Below are 20,870 nucleotides of genomic sequence, written 5' to 3'. Positions count from 1 at the left end.
GCTCACAGAGTCCCTCTTCAGTGCTAGGCTGTGTCCTTGGTGGCAGGAGCACAGAGAACAGAGAAAATGGACTGAGTTACGGCACTCTGAATGACGGGTGGCGAGGGATGGTGGCTTGTCAGATGGAGAAGGTACAACGGAGAATAAGAAATGGGCAAAGGGGAAATGGACAGCTCAGGGCAAGGTGAGGGCCACCAGTTTTAACAGGGTGACGAGAGATGGTTTTGGCAATCAGATGACACTTGAGCAGAGACCTGAGGGAACTGAAGGAATCAGCCATGTGGCTCCCTGGGGACTGGGGAGCAGCAGGCGCCAGCCAAGCCTAGAAGCAGGAGTGGGCTTGGTGTGCTCCCGGAGCAGCCTGGAGGCCAGAGTGAATAGGATCGGGTGGGGGGCAGAGAAGAGACTGAGGGGCTAGATCCTGTGGGCTCTGAGGGGGCCGATTTGCCCCGAATTGAGGGAGTCCCTGAGGGCCTTAAGCACAAAGCCAAGAGGACCCCATGCCCGAAGGGCGGCGGCCAAGAGGAGTTACCCCACGTCCGAGGTCAGGGGCAGTGGCCGAGAGTACCAGACTGCGGCGGCGCAGGAACTGCCGAGAGGAGCTATCCCTGCGTCCGAGGTCAGGGGTCGGCCGAGAGGAGCTACCCCACGCCCCCACGCCCGAGGCCAGGGGCGGCAGCCGGGAGGAGCAACCCCACGTACAAGGAGCCATGGCTGCGCGGGCGCAGGAGGGCCTAGAGGAGCTATCCCACGTTGAAGGTCAGGAAGGGCAGCAGTGAGGAGATACCCCTCGTCCAAGGTAAGGAGCAATGGCTGCACTTTGCTGGAGCAGCCGTGAAGAGATACCCTACACCCACGGTAAGAAAAACCCAAGTAAGACGGTAGGTGTTGTAAGAGGGCATCAGAGGGCAAACACACTGAAACCATACTCACAGAAAACTAGTCAATCTAATTACACTAGGACCACAGCCTTGTCTAACTCAATGAAACTAAGCCATGCCCGTGGGGCAACCCAAGATGGGCAGGTCATGGTGGAGAGATCTGACAGAAATGTGGTCCACTGGAGAAGGGAATGGCAAACCACTTCAGTATTCTTGCCTTGAGAACCCCATGAACAGTATGAAAAGGCAAAATGATAGGATACTGAAAGAGAAACTCCCCAGGTCAGTAGGTGCCCAATATGCTACTGGAAATCAGTGGAGAAATAACTCCAGAAAGAATGAAGGGATGGAGCCAAAGCAAAAACAATATCTAGCTGTGGATGTGACTGGTGATAGAAGCAAGGTCCTATGCTGTAAAGAGCAATATTGCATAGGAACCTGGAATGTCAGGTCCATGAATCAAGGCAAATTGGAAGTGGTCAAACAAGAGATGGCAAGAGTGAACATCGACATTCTAGGAATCAGTGAACTAAAATGGACTGGAATGGGTGAATTTAACTCAGATGACCATTATATCTACTACTGCGGGCAGGAATCCCTCAGAAGAAATGGAGTGGCCATCATGGTCAACAAAAGAGTCCGAAATGCACTACTTGGATGCAATCTCAAAAACAACGGAATGATCTCTGTTTGTTTCCAAGGCAAACCATTCAATATCACAGTAATCCAAGTCTATGCCCCAACTAGTAACGCTGAAGAAGCTGAAGTTGAACGGTTCTATGAAGACCTACAAGACCTTTTAGAACTAACACCCAAAAAAGACGTCCTTTTCATTACAGGGGACTGGAATGCGAAAGTAGGAAGTCAAGAAACACCTGGAGTAACAGGTAAATTTGGCCTTGGAATACGGAATGAAGCAGGGCAAAGACTAATAGAGTTTTGCCAAGAAAATGCACTGCTCATAACAAACACCCTCTTCCAACAACACAAGAGAAGACTCTACACATGGGCATCACCAGATGGTCAACACCGAAATCAGATTGATTATATTCTTTGCAGCCAAAGATGGAGAAGCTCTATACAGTCAGCAAAAACAAGACCAGGAGCTGACTGTGGCTCAGACCATGAACTCCTTATTGCCAAATTCAGACTTAAATTGAAGAAAGTAGGGAAAACCACTAGACCATTCAGGTATGACCTAAATCAAATCCCTTATGATTATACAGTGGAAGTGAGAAATAGATTTAAGGGCCTAGATCTGATAGATAGAGTGCCCGATGAACTATGGAATGAGGTTCGTGACATTGTACAGGAGACAGGGATCAAGACCATCCCCATGGAAAAGAAATGCAAAAAAGCAAAATGGCTGTCTGGGGAGGCCTTACAAATAGTTGTGAAAAGAAGACAAGCGAAAAGCAAAGGAGAAAAGGAAAGATATAAACATCTGAATGCAGAGTTCCAAAGAATAGCAAGAAGAGATAAGAAAGCCTTCTTCAGCGATCAATGCAAAGAAATAGAGGAAAACAACAGAATGGGAAAGACTAGAGATCTCTTCAAGAAAATCAGATATATCAAAGGAACATTTCATGCAAAGATGGGCTCGATAAAGAACAGAAATGGTATGGACCTAACAGAAGCAGAAGATATTAAGAAGAGATGGCAAGAATACACAGAAGAACTGTACAAAAAAGATCTTCATGACCCAGATAATCACAATGGTGTGATCACTGACCTAGAGCCAGACATCCTGGAATGTGAAGTCAAGTGGGCCTTAGAAAGCATCACTACGAACAAAGCTAGTGGAGGTGATGGCATTCCAGTTGAGCTATTCCAAATCCTGAAAGATGATGCTGTGAAAGTGCTGCACTCAATATGCCAGCAAATGTGGAAAACTCAGCAGTGGCCACAGGACTGGAAATGGTCAGTTTTCATTCCAATCCCAAAGAAAGGCAATGCCAAAGAATGCTCACACTACCACACAATTGCACTCCTCTCACACGCTAGTAAAGTAATGCTCAAAATTCTCCAAGCCAGGCTTCAGCAATATGTGAACCATGAACTTCCTGATGTTCAAGCTTGTTTTAGAAAAGGCAGAGGAACCAGAGATCAAATTGCCAACATCCGCTGGATCATGGAAAAAGCAAGAGAGTTCCAGAAAAACATCTATTTCTGCTTTATTGACTATGCCAAAGCCTTTGACTGCGTGGATCACAATAGACTGTGGGAAATTCTGAGAGATGGGAATATCAGACCACCTGATCTGCCTCTTGAGAAATCTGTATGCAGGTCAGGAAGCAACAGTTAGAACTGGACATGGAACAACAGACTGGTTCCAAATAGGAAAAGGAGTACGTCAAGGCTGTATATAGTCATCCTGTTTATTTAACTTATATGCAGAGTACATCATGAGAAACGCTGGACTGGAAGAAACACAAGCTGGAATCAAGATTGCCGGGAGAAATATCAATCACCTCAGGTATGCAGATGACACCACCCTTATGGCAGAAAGTGAAGAGGAACTAAAAAGCCTCTTGATGAAGGTGAAAGAGGAGAGTGAAAAAGTTGGCTTAAAGCTCAACATTCAGAAAACAAAGATCATGGCATCCGGTCCCATCACTTCATGGGAAATAGATGGGGAAACAGTGGAAACAGTGTCAGACTATTTTTCTGGGCTCCAAAATCACTGCAGATGATGACTGCAGCCATGAAATTAAAAGACGCTTACTCCTTGGAAGCAAAGTTATAACCAACCTAGATGGCATATTCAAAAGCAGAGACATTACTTTGCCAACAAAGGTTCGTCTAGTCAAGGCTATGGTTTTTCCTGTGGTCATGTATGGATGTGAAAGTTGGACTGTGAAGAAGGCTGAGCACCGAAGAATTGATGCTTTTGAACTGTGGTGTTGGAGAAGACTCTTGAGAGTCCCTTGGACTGCAAGGAGATCCAACCAGTCCATTCTGAAGGAGATCAGCCCTGGGATTTCTTTGGAAGGACTGATGCTAAAGCTGAAACTCCAGTACTTTGGCCACCTCATGCAAAGAGTTGACTCATTGGAAAAGACTGATGCTGGGAGGGATTGGGGGCAGGAGGAGAAGGGGACGACAGAGGATGAGATGGGTGGATGGCATCACTGACTCGATGGACGTGAGTCTCAGTGAACTCCGGGAGTTGGTGATGGACAGGGAGGCCTGGCGTGCTGCGATCCATGGGATCACAAAGAATTGGACACGACTGAGCGACTGATCTGATCTGATCTATAAGACACTGGCTTAGATTTTAAAAGACTATGGAGAGCAGCATCCCGAGGGAGAAGACTGGTCAGGAGGACACGAGCAGTAATTCAGACCGGAGATGGCGGCCGCAGACATTCTGAGAAATGGTCAGATGAGGATGTGCTTTCTGAGGAGAGAGGATGCTAAGCTGGGAGACTGGGAAAGGGTGACTGGGAGATTCGCTGGGAGACTGGCTCCCGGCTTTCTGGCCAGAACTGGTGGAAAAACGGAGCTTGAGGTGCCGAGAGCGGGCGGACTCCAGGCCCAGCAGGCTGTGAAGGGCACATATGACCGAGGGCGGGGGAGCATGGGAGTGGAGGTGTGACATTTGTGACGCTGTGAGATCCCCCAGGAGAGGTGTGGGGAGGGATGAGGGATGCACAGGCTGGAGCTGGAACCCTTAGCGCTGTGTGAGCATCACGGAGCCCAACAGTGGTGAAGCCAGGAGGCTGGAGCAGACCACTGTGGGGTGAGTCTCAGCAGCCAAGGGTCTGACAGTGAGGCCTCCATTTAGAGGCAACCAGCTGGGCCACCGAGGTGGGAGGATCTGGCGCAGAGAGCCCAACGCTGCCTGCCCTGTGGACCATGAGGTACATGCCACACTGTGAGCTGTGTGGCGTGTGGGTGAGCGGATGTGCGGGGCCACCCCAGGGCCTTTCAGGAGAGGGGCGGCAAGTAGGGGCAGGTGGGCACAGGAAGTTCTCTGAAGCAGAGACTTGGTCTTACTGACCGAATGTCGGGCTTCTGGACTCTACAGTTGCTGACACACCCCAGACAGAAGCGAGCGCATCTCTAATGGAATTCTAAGCAAAGGCTCTTTTTTTCTTAATGCAGGTGAAGCTCAGATGAGTTACCAAGTGTGAGACAACCCTTGGCCAGAAGGACCTGAGTCCAACCTACTTGATTTTGAGGGAAACGCCCTGTGGGACTCCAATGCTGACAGCCGCCCCGAGGACACTGTGCCTGGAGATCTTCCTCTCTGCTCCGTACTCCACCACCGTCCCGAAGAAGCCAGCCCTGCAAGGAGCGGACCAGTGAGCCAGCCAGGCCCCCTGCTCCTGCTCCCCCAACAACCCTAACACCACTGGCAGCCGTCACCCAGGACGGAGGCCAGGCTCCCATCCCCAACTCCCTCGCCCTCCCACCACCCACGGGGAGGACTTTCAGGACGGACACCCCTGGTCAATGACCGGAGAGGAATCCGACATTAGACGCCGAGCTCCTCAGGGTGGGATGGCAGGGTAGCAAGTCCCACGGCCTCACAAGGGAGATGTGCATTAACCCTAGCAGGTGCCCGATGGCACAGACCGGGTGGACTCCCACGTTGGCCTGGCCAGCACTCACTTCAGGGACCCCTTCACTCGGGTCTGGTCGTCATCCTGGAATTTGTGCTGATAGCTGATGAGTGCGAAGGAGTGAGGGATTCCAAGCTGGGGAGGTGGAGGGAGAAAAGGCAGCTGAGACCGAGCTGAGGGGGTCGCCCCACCCGGCGGCCAAGCACTGTCGGGGGCAGGGGGCTTGTCCCACAGGGTGTGTAAAAATCCACCTGGAGCTGATCTTTATAAACTGGGAGATTTCACTTAAAAACCCAGTCTTCTGACTTCTCAGGAAAAATAAAAACTCCTGCACCCGAGCAAGCGTTCTCACAGGGCAGCAGCTGCCTCGAGCTCCTGCCCAGCCACCACGGCACCCCGACCCCGATCCTGTGGCCTTCGGCAGAAAAGACCTCTCACTTTATGAGGGGTGGAACACAGCTCCCCTGGAGCCTGAGCACAACCCTGTTTCAGCTCCTGAGGGTGGATGGATAGAACCTGCCTTTGGCCCTGCAGGCAGTGGACTTGGGGGTGGGGGGCAAGGGACTGGAGGATCCCCCGAGCTGTCCTCACCTGCAGGGCCACGGTGAAGTGGCTGGTCTTGGTGTCCCGGACGATGCTGGTGTTCATGGCTGACTGGACGCCCCAGCGCCACTGCAGGTAGCCCACCGTATTCTTGTCCAGGTTCCGGGCCAGGACAGTGGTGAGGCCCGGCCGGATGCCGCGGGACGAAAACTGCAGGGCACAGTGTGTCGTCACAAAGCTGGGGGGATACACAGAGAAAGTCCCTAGATGATATCGGGCTTGTTGCCAGGCTTGGCTGCGTCCTCTCCGCCAGTCCCCACCCTGCTCACCATCACTCCCGTGGTTTCCCAGGTGGCTCCCCACAAGGGGGCAGGAGGGTAATCTGGGGACTGTTCACTTATCCCCCTACCCCATCCTATTCCAACTGCAGCCACAACCACAGAGGCACCCGTGTATCTGCGTTCCTAAACCAGGAGGTCAAATCCTGCTGCAAGTTAGAACCACCTGCAGGCTCCCACCCCAGGTGTGCTGACTTATTGACTTGGCATGGAAAAGCTGGCCAAGCGGTGCTAACGTGAGGCCATGTCTAAGTGCCCCTCACCCAGAGCCCGGCCCAGACCAATGGAGTCATTTTTCTGGGGCGCAATGGGCAGGCATCAGCGTAGTTTTCAAAGCTGCAGTGTGAGGCTGATGTGCACCCACAGCCACACAGTACGACTGAAGCTGCTTGAAAAGCTAGGAAACTGTCCCTCTGCAAGGCCTGTGAAGTTCCGTTTCCAAGGGAGTCAGCCCCACCTTCTGGCTAAATAAGGGTATTTCATTTCAGTAACAAAGGGATTCACAGAACTTTACTAAAGATGAGCAAACAGCTGGTCTCCAGTGAGCAGCCCTCACTAGATGGATGCCTGTTTAGTTTTTCTCCTTCCTAAGCTCTTCCCCGCTGGCTCAGACAGTCGAGTCTGCCTGCAATGCAGGAGACATGGGTTCGATCTCTGAGTCAGAAAGATCCCCTGGAGAAGGAAATAGCAACCTACTCTAGTATTCTTGCCTGGAGAATCGCATGGATGGAGAAGCCTGGCAGGTTATAGTCTATGGGGTTGCAAAGAGTTGGACACAACTGAGTGACTAAGACTTTCACTTTCCTTTGGGTGTCTGTGTCTCGCTTTTGCCACTAAAATAATAATACAAGTGGTAACTGATGACATTTGCTCCTGTGCACGCAAAACTCTTCTCAAGACCAGATGAATGAGGAACCAACCCCTTGCTCTCCACAGGGCCCCCAACCCAAGCCTGCCCTCATTTATCTGACACTCCAGCCACACCAGACAGAGACCCCATTATTCCGCTCTGGCCACAGTGGGATCCGGAGTCAGGGGGAAAGCAGACAGAGGACAGATAAAAGTCACCCTGAGATGTCACGAAGCAACATTTAAAAAAATCAAAACATAAAGAATGAGATCTCTGCTTAATCAAAGTAATATGATTTCGTGTTCTTATGGAGTGTGTCCTAGAGAGAGACGAACTCTGGGGAGAGAGCAGTAAGGCAGGCACTGCCCAGGGAGACTGAGAACATCCCACAGGCTGCCTGCCAGGCTCTGGGCTGATTCCACACCCACCAACAGTCACCAGTTTGGACTTGCAAATAATTTGACCCTGAGACTCAGGCACCCATAAGATGAGATAAGAGTATTAATTAGCTAGTATTCTTTCTATAAATCTTCATGATCCCAAGTCTGATAAACCAGGCACCATGATGAAATTCAATTCCAGACCCGCAAAAGCAGCAGCATGGGTGGTGACAATCCTAAGCAGACAAGGCTAGGACAACGGTGATGTGGATACATACAACCCACCGGAAGTTCTGGTTAAAAGCCTAAAGCCCTGTGTCCATCCCAGACCCAGTGGGTCTGAGTCCCAGAGGAGAGGCCAGAGAAACCATGGGGGGGTCCCCGTGCCACGGCATCCGGTTCACCCCACGCCCTCTGCCTGGAAGTCCCGCTCATCTCTGCAAGGGGCTCTGCTCATCTCCATCAGCTTCCAGCTCCATCTGTCAAGAAGCCACGCCCTCTCTCACGACACCACTCACTCTGTGTGTCACACGGCTCTGCACACTTGCCTTTACCAGGAACTGAAGGCAGGCTCGTAGATGAACATCTGACTGGGGATGAAATACTGTTTTTTCTTTTTTTAAAAAGATGCTACAATCCCTGGGTTGGGAAGATCCCCTGGAGGAGGGCATGGTAACCCACTCCAGTATTCTTGCCTGGGGAATCCCATGGACAGAAGAGCCTGGTGGGCTACAGTCCATAGGGCTGCAAAGAGTGGGACACGACTGAAGCAATTTAGCACACTCTCTAGTTGTGGTATGTGGGCTTCTCACTGCGGTGGCTTCTCTTGTCATGGAGCACAGGCTCTACAGCATGGACTTCAGTAGCTGTGGCCTGTGAGCTCAGTTGCTCCGTGGCATGTGGGATCTTCTTGGATCAGGGATTGAACCCGTCCCCTGCACTGGTGGTCAGATTCCCAAACTCTGGGCCACCAGGGAAGCCCTGCTTTTCTTTTCAGACATGTGCTCCTTTCCAGGACTCCTTCAGCTGCGTTTCAATCGCCAGATGAACGAGCTGTTTATCCTCCACCCAGTTCTTCTACCTGAGCTCACACAGGTACCCCTAATGGGGAATAAGGACACGTGTGTCCTATAAGGGACAGTCCTAGGGGTGCAACATCACTGCAAAAGCAAAGATGAAGCTGGGGTGGGGGCAGTTTAATATTCCGGCCTAACACAAAGCTACCAGAGAGACAGGTTGACAGGCCGCCTCACTCACTGCCTCACTGCTTGGTAAAGCCCCATTCCAGACCCGAAACTGTTCTCTGCAACAAAGAAATGACCCACTAGTGCATAAAGACTCAGACCAGGACCCACTTCCCTGTGAGCATGCATTCCCTCCAGGGCCTCACATCATGGTCCTCACAGCCCACGTGACCAGCAGGGGCCTTTCCCCACAGAGCAGGAACCTGAGGACCATGGAGGGCCTGGTCCCTGGCTGGGACAAGGGCAGGCCCCTCCCACCCCACTGCCCAATCCAGTGCTCTCTGCACCAAGCACACTGCCTGGACCCCGTGCCAGCGTGGCAGGGTCTGCCCGCAGTGACCGTGCAGGTCAGAGATGGTAACTCCAGATGACCTGACAAGAAAAATACACAGGCTCTGGTCTAAATACACAAAGACCACCAAAGGGCATTTATTTCGATATACTTACCATCTTGGTGTGAGATTACGGAATAGCTTCAGGCCAAATAAAGGCCCCTGCAGATCCCCAGCTCCAAATTCTAACTGTTCAAAAAAGAAAAAAAGAATTAATGGTGTTTTACCTCACAGCAGTAACCAAGGTGTCAGTAAGCACTTCTGGTTCTAATTTCTTCATTTAATTCAAAGCCACCAGCCCTTGCCAGGCCTCTAAAAGTAGGGGCAGGAAGATTCTTAGTATCTCATTCTAACCTTTGACAAAGGGAGATGACTCTGTGCACAGACCCAAAGAAGCCATGTTTCAGTGAGGTGAGTCTCCTCAAGGAGCCCCTCCCCAGACAGCGCTGCGGGCCGCTGGTCCCTGTTGCCCTAGCTGGAGCCATCGCACACCGCCTTCTGCCGGCGGGATTGGCCCTGCCCACGCAGTGCTGGCTACTGTGCAGGTCCATCTGCTCTGCCTCACCGTCTGCAGGTCTCACAGGTGACTGGAGATGGCTTTCAGGGGTTTGACGTGAAACCCACCAGCAGCTCTGCTCTCACAGCCATGAAGTCCAGCCGATCCTGGCTGCCTCATTACTAGTCTGGGTGACTTTCAAGGCAACTCCTCTATATTAATTTGATGCGGCTCAACTTGCTTGGCAGAACTGGCTGTTTAACGACTGCTGAGCAGCGAACCAGCGCACTAAGACAGAGGTGACCCGCCTTCTGAATTGTGCAGGAGACGGGAAGGGCCTGCAGGCTTGTTTAAGGAATAGAGATGCTGAGTTTCCAGATTTCTGGAAGCTCCAGGGGAATCCTGTTGCTCTGTCCTGACTGTGAGCTGATGGCAGGCTCAGCGCGCCCCTCAGATGTGAGACACAGGTTTCTAGTGGGGACCATCAGTTGATACAAGTTTGACAGCTGCACTCTGTTATACCTGATGTGGCCACTGAGGTCATTCTGAGGGTGGGCTCGGCGGCTGACAACCCGATCTCCCGCTGGCGTGCTTACCTCTCCCCAGCCCTTCGCAGAAGTGACTCGTCTGAGCGCAAAGTTAATGGAACCCCCTCCATTCCCATTCTGGGTTGAGAGGCTTCCAGAGAGGATGGCTGTGTCTGAAGCTGTCAGGGGTGCCTAGGAAATGATATCAGCCAGTAATATAGTAATCGAAGTAACTGGAAGTGCTGAGGACAGCAGTCTGCCCAATGCGCCCTGAGTGTGAGGCCAGAAGCACAGCTGTGTCTGCAGCTCGAGTGGGCAGGATGTGGGCCTGCCGCACCCCTCTCCCACTGTGCCATTGAATGGCACCTGGCCACCACGGTCAGGTTTTGCAAAAGCTTGAACGTGCAAATTCCAAAAAACTAGGACCAATGTAGGGCTAGATGCTGGTTTCCAGCGTCCCCTCAGCATCAGGCTCCATGGTGACATCACCCATGGGGATGTCCAGGACTCCCCAGTCCTGCCTGTGGCAGCACTGACTGACTGGAAGCCCCAGGAGGGGGAAAGTTTCCCTGAGTTGGGACTTCACATTCCAGGCTGATGCACTTGAGCAGAAGTGGATAAGCTGAAGGGGCAGAGACCTGCCGTAACTGTCAGCAGATGGCCCAATGCTGCCATGTCCCAACGTCGGCCAGACAGATGACACTTCAGTGACCCCAGGGCTCAGCACACAGGAGCATGTGCCTTCAAATTAAGACCCATTCCTGGAATTTCCCAGAGATCTGGTTTTGCTCCTAAAATCATCATGACTTTGGCTCCCACTTCTCCTAGACCATAAGCATGGTGGTGGCCCTCCACCACCTGCTGGAGAGCCCCGGGACCCTGAAGCTAAGTGTCACCCTACCCCCTAACCCTGCACTCATGGTGCTAACATGTGGGTCAGGAAAGCAGGATAAACAAGGTTGTGACTGGAGCTATTCTTTTTTCAAGTGGCTAACTGCACCCTTTCATGAACACAGATGAGAAAACCCTGAGCAGACTGTCATTCCAGCTGTGTGCGGTGCTGCACCTCATTAACCCAAGCACCCCCCCCGAGCCCCCCTGCACTGGGGGACGTGTCTGTGGCTTTACCTCAATGGACTGTGATATGTGCATCTTGTTAATTTCAATCTGTGGAAAGCCACTTCCGGACACATCCTCGTACTCCTCCTCATAGCGATCAAAAAGGTCAGTGGCGTCGATGCCAACACTGATGGTCCCCTGCGGCAGAAAAACAAGCCGTCAGCATCAGGCCTGGGATTTGTGGGAAGAAACACAATACTACACACGCCAGAAGCCGCGGGATTCGTTGGGCACGTACGACTCCACTGGCCCACAGAACATGAATGTCACAGCTCACACCAAGCAGCGGCCGAGCACCAACGTCTTCTAGAGTCAGAAAACCAGGCGTGAAGTGGGCGAGTGACTTACCGAGGACAAATGGTGGGAAATGAAATGAAACTGCCCTGCTCATGGTTTGCTATTGCTTACCTATGGATTTAACCCACAAATGCAGAAAACAACCAGAAACTAGCTACATGGGAGAAACACTCTTAATATTCAATTCCAAACACTGATATGTCACAAAGTACCTTAAATTTCTTTAAAACATAAAAAAATACCTTCAAAGACAGAAGTGCAAACCAAATTATATACAAATGGGAGATTTAGAAATTGTTCTGCCTCAAGTTATGAGAAACAGAACCCCCTATTCTCTCAGGAAACAAGCCAAAATTTTGCTGACTGATAAAAATGCTCTTTACTCAGGAAATCAGTATTTACTATTTTCTTTTACTGTCATAAGACTTTTCAAATTAGATACTTAAAAAAAAAAAGTACTTTATGTGGCTCTGTCAGGTCTTAGCTGTGGCACAAAGCATCTTTGTTGCAGTGTGCAGGCTCTCTAGTCGTGGTGTGTGGGCTTACTTGCCCTATAGCATGTGGGTCTTAGTTCCCCGACCAGAGCTCGAACCCATGTCCCCGGCACTGCAGGGTGGATTCTTAACTACTGGACCACCAGGGAAGTCCCTCAAATGGGCGGCTACCTTAGTCCAACATATAAAGACATGACTCCACACACATTTTCATTAAATTCTCTGCAGTGCATGAACAAAACTTTATTGAGGTTTAATTTACATATAATATAAACTACTCCTGTTTGAAGTGTGCAATTTCATGAGTTTTGACAGGTGTGTACGCTTGTGAAACCACCTCCAAAATCACTATACAGAACACTTCTACCACCCCAAAAGAAGCTTAGGAGAATGTGTTTTTCTCCTGGGGAAGGGGACTTGTGAACGAAAATGTGTGAGGGAAACGCAGGAGGAGACAGTGAGTATCCATCTGCCTGTGAGGAGTGCAGTGGGAGGGAGGTGGCAGAGGAGGGGCTGGAGGCTGCCAGGCCTGGGTGGTCATGGGAGACGTCACAGGTGGGATTTATCTGGGATAACACAGTTTAACCCCGATGTTTTGGTTGGCTCAGCAATCACCCTAGATGTTTTTTAAAAAGTGATATCATCACCAACAGTATTTTCATCACCATCACTATACAGTCCATGGAATTCTCCAGGCCAGAATACTGGAGTGGGTAGCCTCTCCCTTCTCCAGGGGATCTTCCCAACCCAGAGATTGAACCCAGGTCTCTTGCACTGCAGGTGGATTCTTTACCAGCTGAGCTACCAGGGAAGCCCATTTTCATCACCAACAGGAATCAAACCTGTGTCCCCTACACTGGTTGGCAGATTCTTATCCACTGTGTCACCAGGGAAGTCCCTATAAACTGTTTTCTCAACACTGACCATCCACAGTGCTAATTCCAGCCATATGAAAATTAAAAGCCTCAGATCTGCCTTAGAAACACCAGCATCTTCAATAGTGAGTGTTCTTTAAAGAGTACGGCCAAAAGTGAGGCTGCCAGCAGCAGGGGTATTTACATACAGCTGTGGAAAAATGACTTTACATTTAGATCAAAAGGTAGTTCCTCTATGTTAATTTCACTCTCTTTTCCATGCTAAGGTTCATAAGGCACACATGAAAGATACAGCAATAGCTGTTTGTAAGTTGGTATCAGCAGAAGCTCACAACTGCTAATGCGCCAGTTTTACATCAGTGTCAACCAGACGTTTCAAACGAGAAATGACTGATTCTCTGAAGGTGAAACACCTGCTTACTGTAATCCTGTAAGCTCAAAAAGTTCCACACTGAATGTAAAATGGTGTGCTTTTGTGGTGATACTCAAATACCAATTTTGGTGAAGGTACAGCCTCCTGGTAAAAGTGCTTTAATTAAATCAAGAAACCCATGGAGCAGAAATAGTCTTAGAATTATAGTGTACACAATGCACAATTTTGTTAAAATGAGCTGTGATATTCTGCCTACGGAAAATAAAGCTAAAGTTGTCAAAATACACAAACACTTTTGTGTATTCAGAGTAACAAGATCATTTCTTGTGAAGCCTATTCTGAATAGAAGAACTGCAGCATGTGTTAAATCTGTGTATTAGGAAAGTGTGAACCTTTGTAGAACTGCTTTTAAAAACCCTTAAATCATGCAACTTTAAAATATTTAAGAAACTGCAATCATTGAAAACTGTGTAACTAAGAATACTGTGAAATTGATCTCTTGAGGAAGGAAAAACTAAACAAATAAAATAAGAGCTCTGTTTATTGCATTTTGAAATTACAGAATGGCATTTTGGAATATCTCAATTTTGGGTAGGAATTGTCTGGTGGAGCTGTCATTTTCCATTAAATTTATATTCTTTCCTGGAATGGGATGAAATTAACAAGGTTTGTCTACAGTTTTATGGCATCTCAACTTGAAGCATTCAAAAAATCATAAACAATTTATTTCAGAAATTTTGTCAAAGAAAAAAAAGTATTCTGAATGGAGGCAAAAAGACAATACCTGTGAACAATATTTACATGTTCTGAAACAAAGAAATTTAAAATTGAGAGTATTTTCGCAATTAAAAATACTATGGTTTACAGACCACAGTAACAAATTATGGTGAGGATGCAGAGAAAAGGGAACCCTACCACACTGTTGGTGGGAATGTAAACCAGTACAGCCACTGTGGAAAGGTTCCTTAAAAAACTGAAACAGAGCTACCATATGGTCCAGCAATCCCATTCCTGGGTATAGAGCCAAAGAAAATGAAAACACTGATTTGAAAGATGTAAAAGGAGATCAGCCCTGGGTGTTCTTTGCAAGGAATGATGCTAAAGCTGAAACTCCAGTACTTTGGCCACCTCATGTGAAGAGCTGACTCACTGGAAAAGACTCTGATGCTGGGAGGGATTGGGGACAGGAGGAAAAGGGGACGACAGAGGATGAGATGGCTGGATTGCATCACTGACTCGACGGACGTGAGTCTGAGTGAACTCCGGGAGCTGGTGATGGACAGGGAGGCCTGGCGTGCTGTGATGCATGGGGTCGCAAAGAGTCGGACACGACTGAGCAACTGAACTGAACTGAACTGATGTACCCCTAAGTTATATCACAGCAGCATTATTTACAAAAGACAAGGAAGCAACCTAAAGTGTCCACTGACAGAGGAACAGATGGAGAGGATGTGGTATATACATACAATGGAATACTACTCAGTTGTAAAAAAAGGACAAAGGCTTGTCACTTGCAGTATGTATGAACCTAGAGGGTATTATTTTTGAATATAAATGGAGCACAATCTATAAAGATTTTGAGTCATTATGTTGTACACTTGAAACTAAAATAATACTGTAAATCGATTATACAAAGATGCTAAGTGAAATAAGTAAAAGAAAAAGAAAATATTACAGTATACAGAGAAGAATCAAATATGCCAGAAATGTCAAAATCTACTAAATAAATATGCTCCTTGTATGAACATGGTCAGCAATGTTATGAAGGGAAAAAAAAAAAAAGACACTGAGAAGACATTCTTCAGAAAAACAGCAGTGACACAGTGCGGCCTTGAGAATCCCGCGTGCAGGAGCCCCAGGCTTCAGAGTCCCTCCTTGACCTCCATGGACCCAGGACTTGCCTTCGTCCAAGAGGATGCTGTGGACGGGATGGCGCAGACTTCAAGGCCAGGTCGCAAAGGACCCTGCAGCTTCATCTGGGGATATGCTTTTGAGGGGCAGTTAGCTACCCTGTAACAATGCAAGTACCCTGCAACTGCTGGGCTGCTGGGATGGGAGGAAGCCCGACCTAGAGCAGGGAGAGGCTGTATGTGAGAAACGGCAGGCCACCATCAGCCACCCCAGCTGTAGTTATGAGGGGCACCCGTGTGCCTCTTTTTCAACAGGACACAGCTGCCATCAGCTGTGAGCACACTCCAAGCAAGCACCATCGGGCTGAGTCTCATTAACCCACGGGTGTGTGAGAGGAGATCAAATCATTCTCACAAGCCACTGAGTTCTGGAGTGGTTTGTCATGCAGTAATATGTAACCAGAACACAAAATACCAGAGAGAGAACTTATTAAAGTATATGAGTGTGTGCCAAGAATAATGAGTCTGCTTCTGCTACTTTCTTGTAAACATCCCTTTCACTCTCAAAAATGTCCTAGTCTGGATGATGAATGGCACAGTTGCCCCGCCTACAGGTCACTGTGAGGACGCTGGCTGACCATGAAGGACGTGAGCCATCAGAGCGCAGAGCAGAGCCACCTGGCCTGACCCGCCGGCTCCTCTGGCTCTGTGCTGGGGCCAGGAGGAAAGCAGGATCATGAACCACTGATTCACAAGCCACTGATTTACATATGTGGGTTTCGTCACTGGCCAACTCATTCAACTCTTGAGTTTTCAGTTTGTTCTCTCATTCTAAGTGAAAGTGGAAAGTGTTAGTCGTTCAGTCGTGTCCAACTCTTTGCAACCCCATAGACTGTAGCCTCTCAGGTTCCTCTGTCCATGGGATTCTCTGGGCAAGAACACTGCAGTGGGTAGCCATTCCCTTCTCCAGGGGATCTTCCTGACCCAGGGATCTAACCTGGGTCTCCCACATTACCAGCAGATTTTTCTTCTTTTACCATCTGAGCCACCAGGGAAGCCTCTCTTTCTTTCTAAAAGTTATTTACTTGGCTGCACCAGGTCTTAGTTGTGGCACACAAACCCTTAGCTCCAGCACGTGGGATCTTAGTTCCCTGACCAGGTATCAAACCTGGGCGCCTTGCATTGGGAACTTGGGAGTCTTAAGCACTGGACTACCAGGGCAGTCCCTCACTTGGTTCTTTAAAGAAAGGCAGTCAGGGACTTCCTGGGGGTCCACTGATTAAGACTCTGTACTCCCAATGCAGCGGGCATGGGTTTAATCCTGCTTGGGGAACTAAGATCCCATATGTCACATGATGCGGCCAAACATAAATAAAGACAGGCAATCACACCACATGCAAATGATGAAAATCCTTCCAATATTTATGTCTTTTACTATTTGTCTAGTTGTATTGGCTAAAACTTCCAGAATAACATCAAAGACAGTTTTCTTTCCTTTCCCAAAGAAAACCTCTGAAATGATAAACATCTGTGTTAACTCCACATTGTGTTAACTGACTCACCAGAGGGTAGAGCAGACTCTGCTGCTGCTGCTGCTAAGTCACTTCAGTCGTGTCCGACTCTGTGCGACCCCATAGATGGCAGCCCACCAGGCTCCACCATCCCTGGGATTCTCCAGGCAAGAACACTGGAGTGGGTTGCCATTTCCTTCTCCAATGCATGAAAGTGAAAAGTGAAAGTGAGGTTGCTCAGTCGTGTCCGACCCTCAGCGACCCCACGGAGTGCAGCCTACCAGGCTCCTCCGTTCATGGGATTTTCCAGGCAAGAGTACTGGAGTGTGGTGCCATCGCCTTCTCCAAGAGCAGACTCTAGAAGTTTAAAAACAGTGCTCAAGGCATCACTTTCTCTCAACTATTTTGTTGTTTCTTTAAATAAGGCCCCAATAGTCAAAAACTCCAATGAGCCAGTCACTTTTGTGATTCGACAGCCTTTGGTGCTGACAAGTTTATGGAAAATGACCGCCCCTTCCCCTCCAAAAAAGAAAAAAATGACCCAGAGGAGTGGAGAAGTGAGGAGAACCTGAGGCTCAGGTGCCAGCCATGTCTGAGGAGCCGCCCCAGACAGGGACTGATCAGGTCACTGTGCGGCTGCAAGGACACATCCTCCTCACTTCAGAGAGTGGTCCTGATGCTTGCTTTCTGCTCTTCTTCTGTTTCCAGGAAAACGACCTTCTAAAAATTGACTGGTCACAGCACCAGAATTAGACTTCCCTAGGAGTCAAACAGGGTTTCGCTGCAACTTACAATTCATTTTCACTTCCAACATAATATGCTTTTCATACAGTGGGAAGACATGACTTAGGAATGAGAGGCCGATTTGGGTTAGACTTCTTCCAACCACTAATTCAATATATGCAAGTTTATATCCTTTTATTATTAAATTGGTACTAAATCAGATTTTATCAAATGAAAAGTTTACAAAGGAAAATACTTTCAAAGAATCTTTGCTATTAAGTATGAAACACAAAACTTTTAAAGAATTTTGTTTTCTCCCTGCTACGAGCACATTTCACCTTATTTTCCTACAATAGGGTAATCACACACTTTTCCATAAATAGCCCAGTATCAGTGCTTAAGGTTTTGTGGGCAGATGGTCTGCTCTGATGCTATAGTGCAAAACAGCCAAAGGGAATCTGTAAATGAACAAGCTTTGCTATATAACAATAAAACTGTATTTATGGACACTGAAGCCTGAGTTTCATATTATTTTTATGTATGACAAAATATTATTCTTTTGATTTCCTAAAAGCCATTGAAACAAGTAACACTTATCAGCTCCTGAGCTGGACAAAAAGAGGTAGCAGGCCACCACTGTGTGCTGACCTTTGTCCAAGGGCACCTACCTCTGCTGTCAGAGCATCAAGGACAATGACAGTGACAAGTCTCGTACAGTCTTTTCCACACAATGATAACACTACTGAAAAACTGCCGAGAGACACCCAGCAGCTGCAGATGTTCAACTGAGAACTCTGTGACTTTTCTGAGGCTGAAAGTTCCAATCTAGAGCATGGGACAGTCACACCATGCCCCCCACCCCGGCCTCAACCAGAGCTAACAGACTCCACGGGAGCACACCCCATGGTTCCATACTATTTTCAATCAGGTCACAGTCATAAGAGTATAACACAGGTTGTCAAAAGAATCTGATTTACTTAGTTTCTCAAGTTTTGAGCTCCTGAATAAAAATCACAAACTGCTAAGATTCAAAGATTTAATGAGCTAAACACAAGGGGAAGTAGCTGACTGCTACTTGTAAATACTTATTCCAATCTGTAAATTACAAACCCACTGGATCACTATCCTCCTGAATGACCAAATATCCATCCTTAAGTCAATCCCCGCCCTTTGTTCTTTAACCATTAATGAAACACTGTAAAAAATATATCTTTTTATTCTTTCATCTGTAGACTACTGCATTCTTCTATATTCTTCTCATATTCAGTCACCCATCTGAATTTCTGGGGTGGGGACGTGTAAAAACACAGATTCCCAGGTAGAAGCCTGATAATCTGAATTTTTAATAGGCAAACACATTGTGATGTACATCAGTTAACTGACTAGTTTCGCTGACGTTGTTCAGTTGCTCAGTTGTGTCCTGCTCTTTGTGACCTCATGGACTACAGCATTCCAGGCTTCTCTGTCCTTCACCATCTCTTAGAGTTTGCTAAAACTCATGTCCATTAAATTGATGATGCCATCTAACCACTTCATCCTCTATGTCATCCCCTTCTCCTCTTGCCCTCAACCTTTCCCATCATCAGGGTCTTTTCCACTGAGTTGGCTCTTCGCATCAGGTGGCCAAACTATTGGAGCTTCAGCATCAGCATCAGTTCTTTCAATGAATATTCAGGGTTGATGTGCTTTAGGACCAACTGGTTTGATCTTCTTGCAGTCCAAAGGACTCTCAAGAGTCTTCTCCAGCACCACAGTTCAAAAGCATCGGTGCTTAGCCTTCCTTATGGTCCAACTCTCACATCTGTACATAACTACTGGAAAAACCACAGCTTTGACTAGGTGGACCTTTGTCGGCAAAGTGATATCTCTGTTTTTCAATATGCTGTCTATGTTTGTCATAGCTTTTCTTCCAAGGAGCAAACATCTTTTAATTTAATGGCTGCAGTCTCTGTCCACAGTGATTTTGGAGCCCAAGAAAATAAACTCTGCCACTGTTTCCATTTTTTCCCCATCTATTTTTCATGACTGGGCCACCTTATCTGCCTCCTGAGAAATGTGTATGTAGGTCAAGAAGCAACAGTTAGAACCGGACATGGAACAATGGACTGGTTCCAAATTGGGAAAGGAGTATGTCAAGGCTGTATATTGCCATTCTGCTTATTTAACTTATATGCAGAGTACATCATGAAAAATGCTGGGCTGGATAAAGCATAAGCTAGAATCAAGATTGCCAGAAGAAATACCAATAACTTCAGATATGCAGATTATACCACCCTTATGGCAGAAAGTGAAGAACTAAAGAACCTCTTGATCAAGGTGAAAGAGGAGAGTGAAAAAGTTGGCTTAAATCTCAACATTCAAAAAACAAAGATCACGGCATCCAGTCCCATCATTTCATGGTAAATACATGGGAAAACAATGGAAATAGTGACAGACTTTATTTTCTTGGGCTCCAAAATCACGGCAGATGGTAACTGCAGCCATGAAATTAAAAGACATTTGCTCCTTGGAAGAAAAGCTATGACCATCCTAGACAGCATATCAAAAAGCAAAAACATTACTTTTCTGACAAAGGTCCATCTAGTCAAAGTTATGGTTTTTCCAGTAGTCATGTGTGGATGTGAGAGTTGGACTATAAAGAAAGCTGAGCACTGAAATGGTTTTGAACTGTGGTGCTGGAGAAGACTCTTAAGAGTCCCTTGGACTGCAAGGAGATCCAACCAGTCCATCCTAAAGGAAATCAGTCCTGAATATTCATTGGAAGGACTGATGCTGAAGCTGAAACTCCAATACTTGGGCCACCTGATGTGAAGAACTCACTCACTGGAAAAGACCCTGATGCTGGGAAAGATTGAAGGCAGGAAGAGAAGGGGGACGACAGAGGATGAGATGGTTGGATGGCATCACTGAGTCGATGGACATGAATTTGAGCAAGCTCCAGGAGTTGGTGATGGACAGGGAAGCCGTGTGTACTGTAGTCCATGGGGTCGCAAAGAGTTGGACATGACTCAGCAACTGAACTGACTGATTTTCCATGAAGTGATGGGACCGGATTCGGTGATCATTGTTTTCTGAATGCTGAGTTTTAAGCTGGCTTTTTAGGTTTTCAACTCAACTTACCAGGGCTTCTAAGGAAACCCGGTCCCAACTGCAATGCTGCCCCACTACCCCGCCCTGTAGCCTTTAACCCTGACACTTAGTTTATCAGCCGGTCTCTCTGGCAGGATACAGATGCAGCAGCTACGACCCAGGTAAAAGAGCTTTCTACACATCCCTCCAGTTGGCCACCTTGCCTCTCCCCCAAAGATCCACTTAATATCAAAGCACTTTTTCGACCTGGTCCCTTCTCCTTTGGTGACACCATCCTGGTTTGTTCACTTTCAACAGCAGCCCATTTCTGCATATGGTAAATTGCCCCTTTCTGCCACTGAGCACAACAAACATATGGGTTCAAACAGCTTTTCTTCTG

The 20,870-nt window shown here is 47.9% G+C and overlaps 1 protein-coding gene across 1 annotated transcript in view; it reads right to left on the bottom strand.

The window, feature by feature from the left end:
• The window catches only part of DNAJC11 (DnaJ heat shock protein family (Hsp40) member C11), a 70,443-nt gene that overhangs the window by 8,940 nt on the left and 40,633 nt on the right, over positions 1-20,870 (bottom strand). Inside the window, exons 5-10 of the mRNA XM_027565028.1 lie at positions 11,288-11,416; positions 10,229-10,351; positions 9,252-9,325; positions 6,041-6,230; positions 5,499-5,584; positions 5,055-5,171 (exon numbers count right to left, since the gene is read on the bottom strand). Coding sequence (XP_027420829.1) covers positions 5,055-5,171; positions 5,499-5,584; positions 6,041-6,230; positions 9,252-9,325; positions 10,229-10,351; positions 11,288-11,416 — 719 coding nt within the window. The remainder of the gene's footprint in view (positions 1-5,054; positions 5,172-5,498; positions 5,585-6,040; positions 6,231-9,251; positions 9,326-10,228; positions 10,352-11,287; positions 11,417-20,870) is intronic.

Source organism: Bos indicus x Bos taurus, chromosome 16, assembly GCF_003369695.1.
Source record: "Bos indicus x Bos taurus breed Angus x Brahman F1 hybrid chromosome 16, Bos_hybrid_MaternalHap_v2.0, whole genome shotgun sequence".
Classification (NCBI taxonomy): Eukaryota; Metazoa; Chordata; class Mammalia; order Artiodactyla; family Bovidae; genus Bos; species Bos indicus x Bos taurus.
Note: the sequence above shows the minus strand (reverse complement) of the source record. Positions and strands in the feature narration are given on the sequence as shown.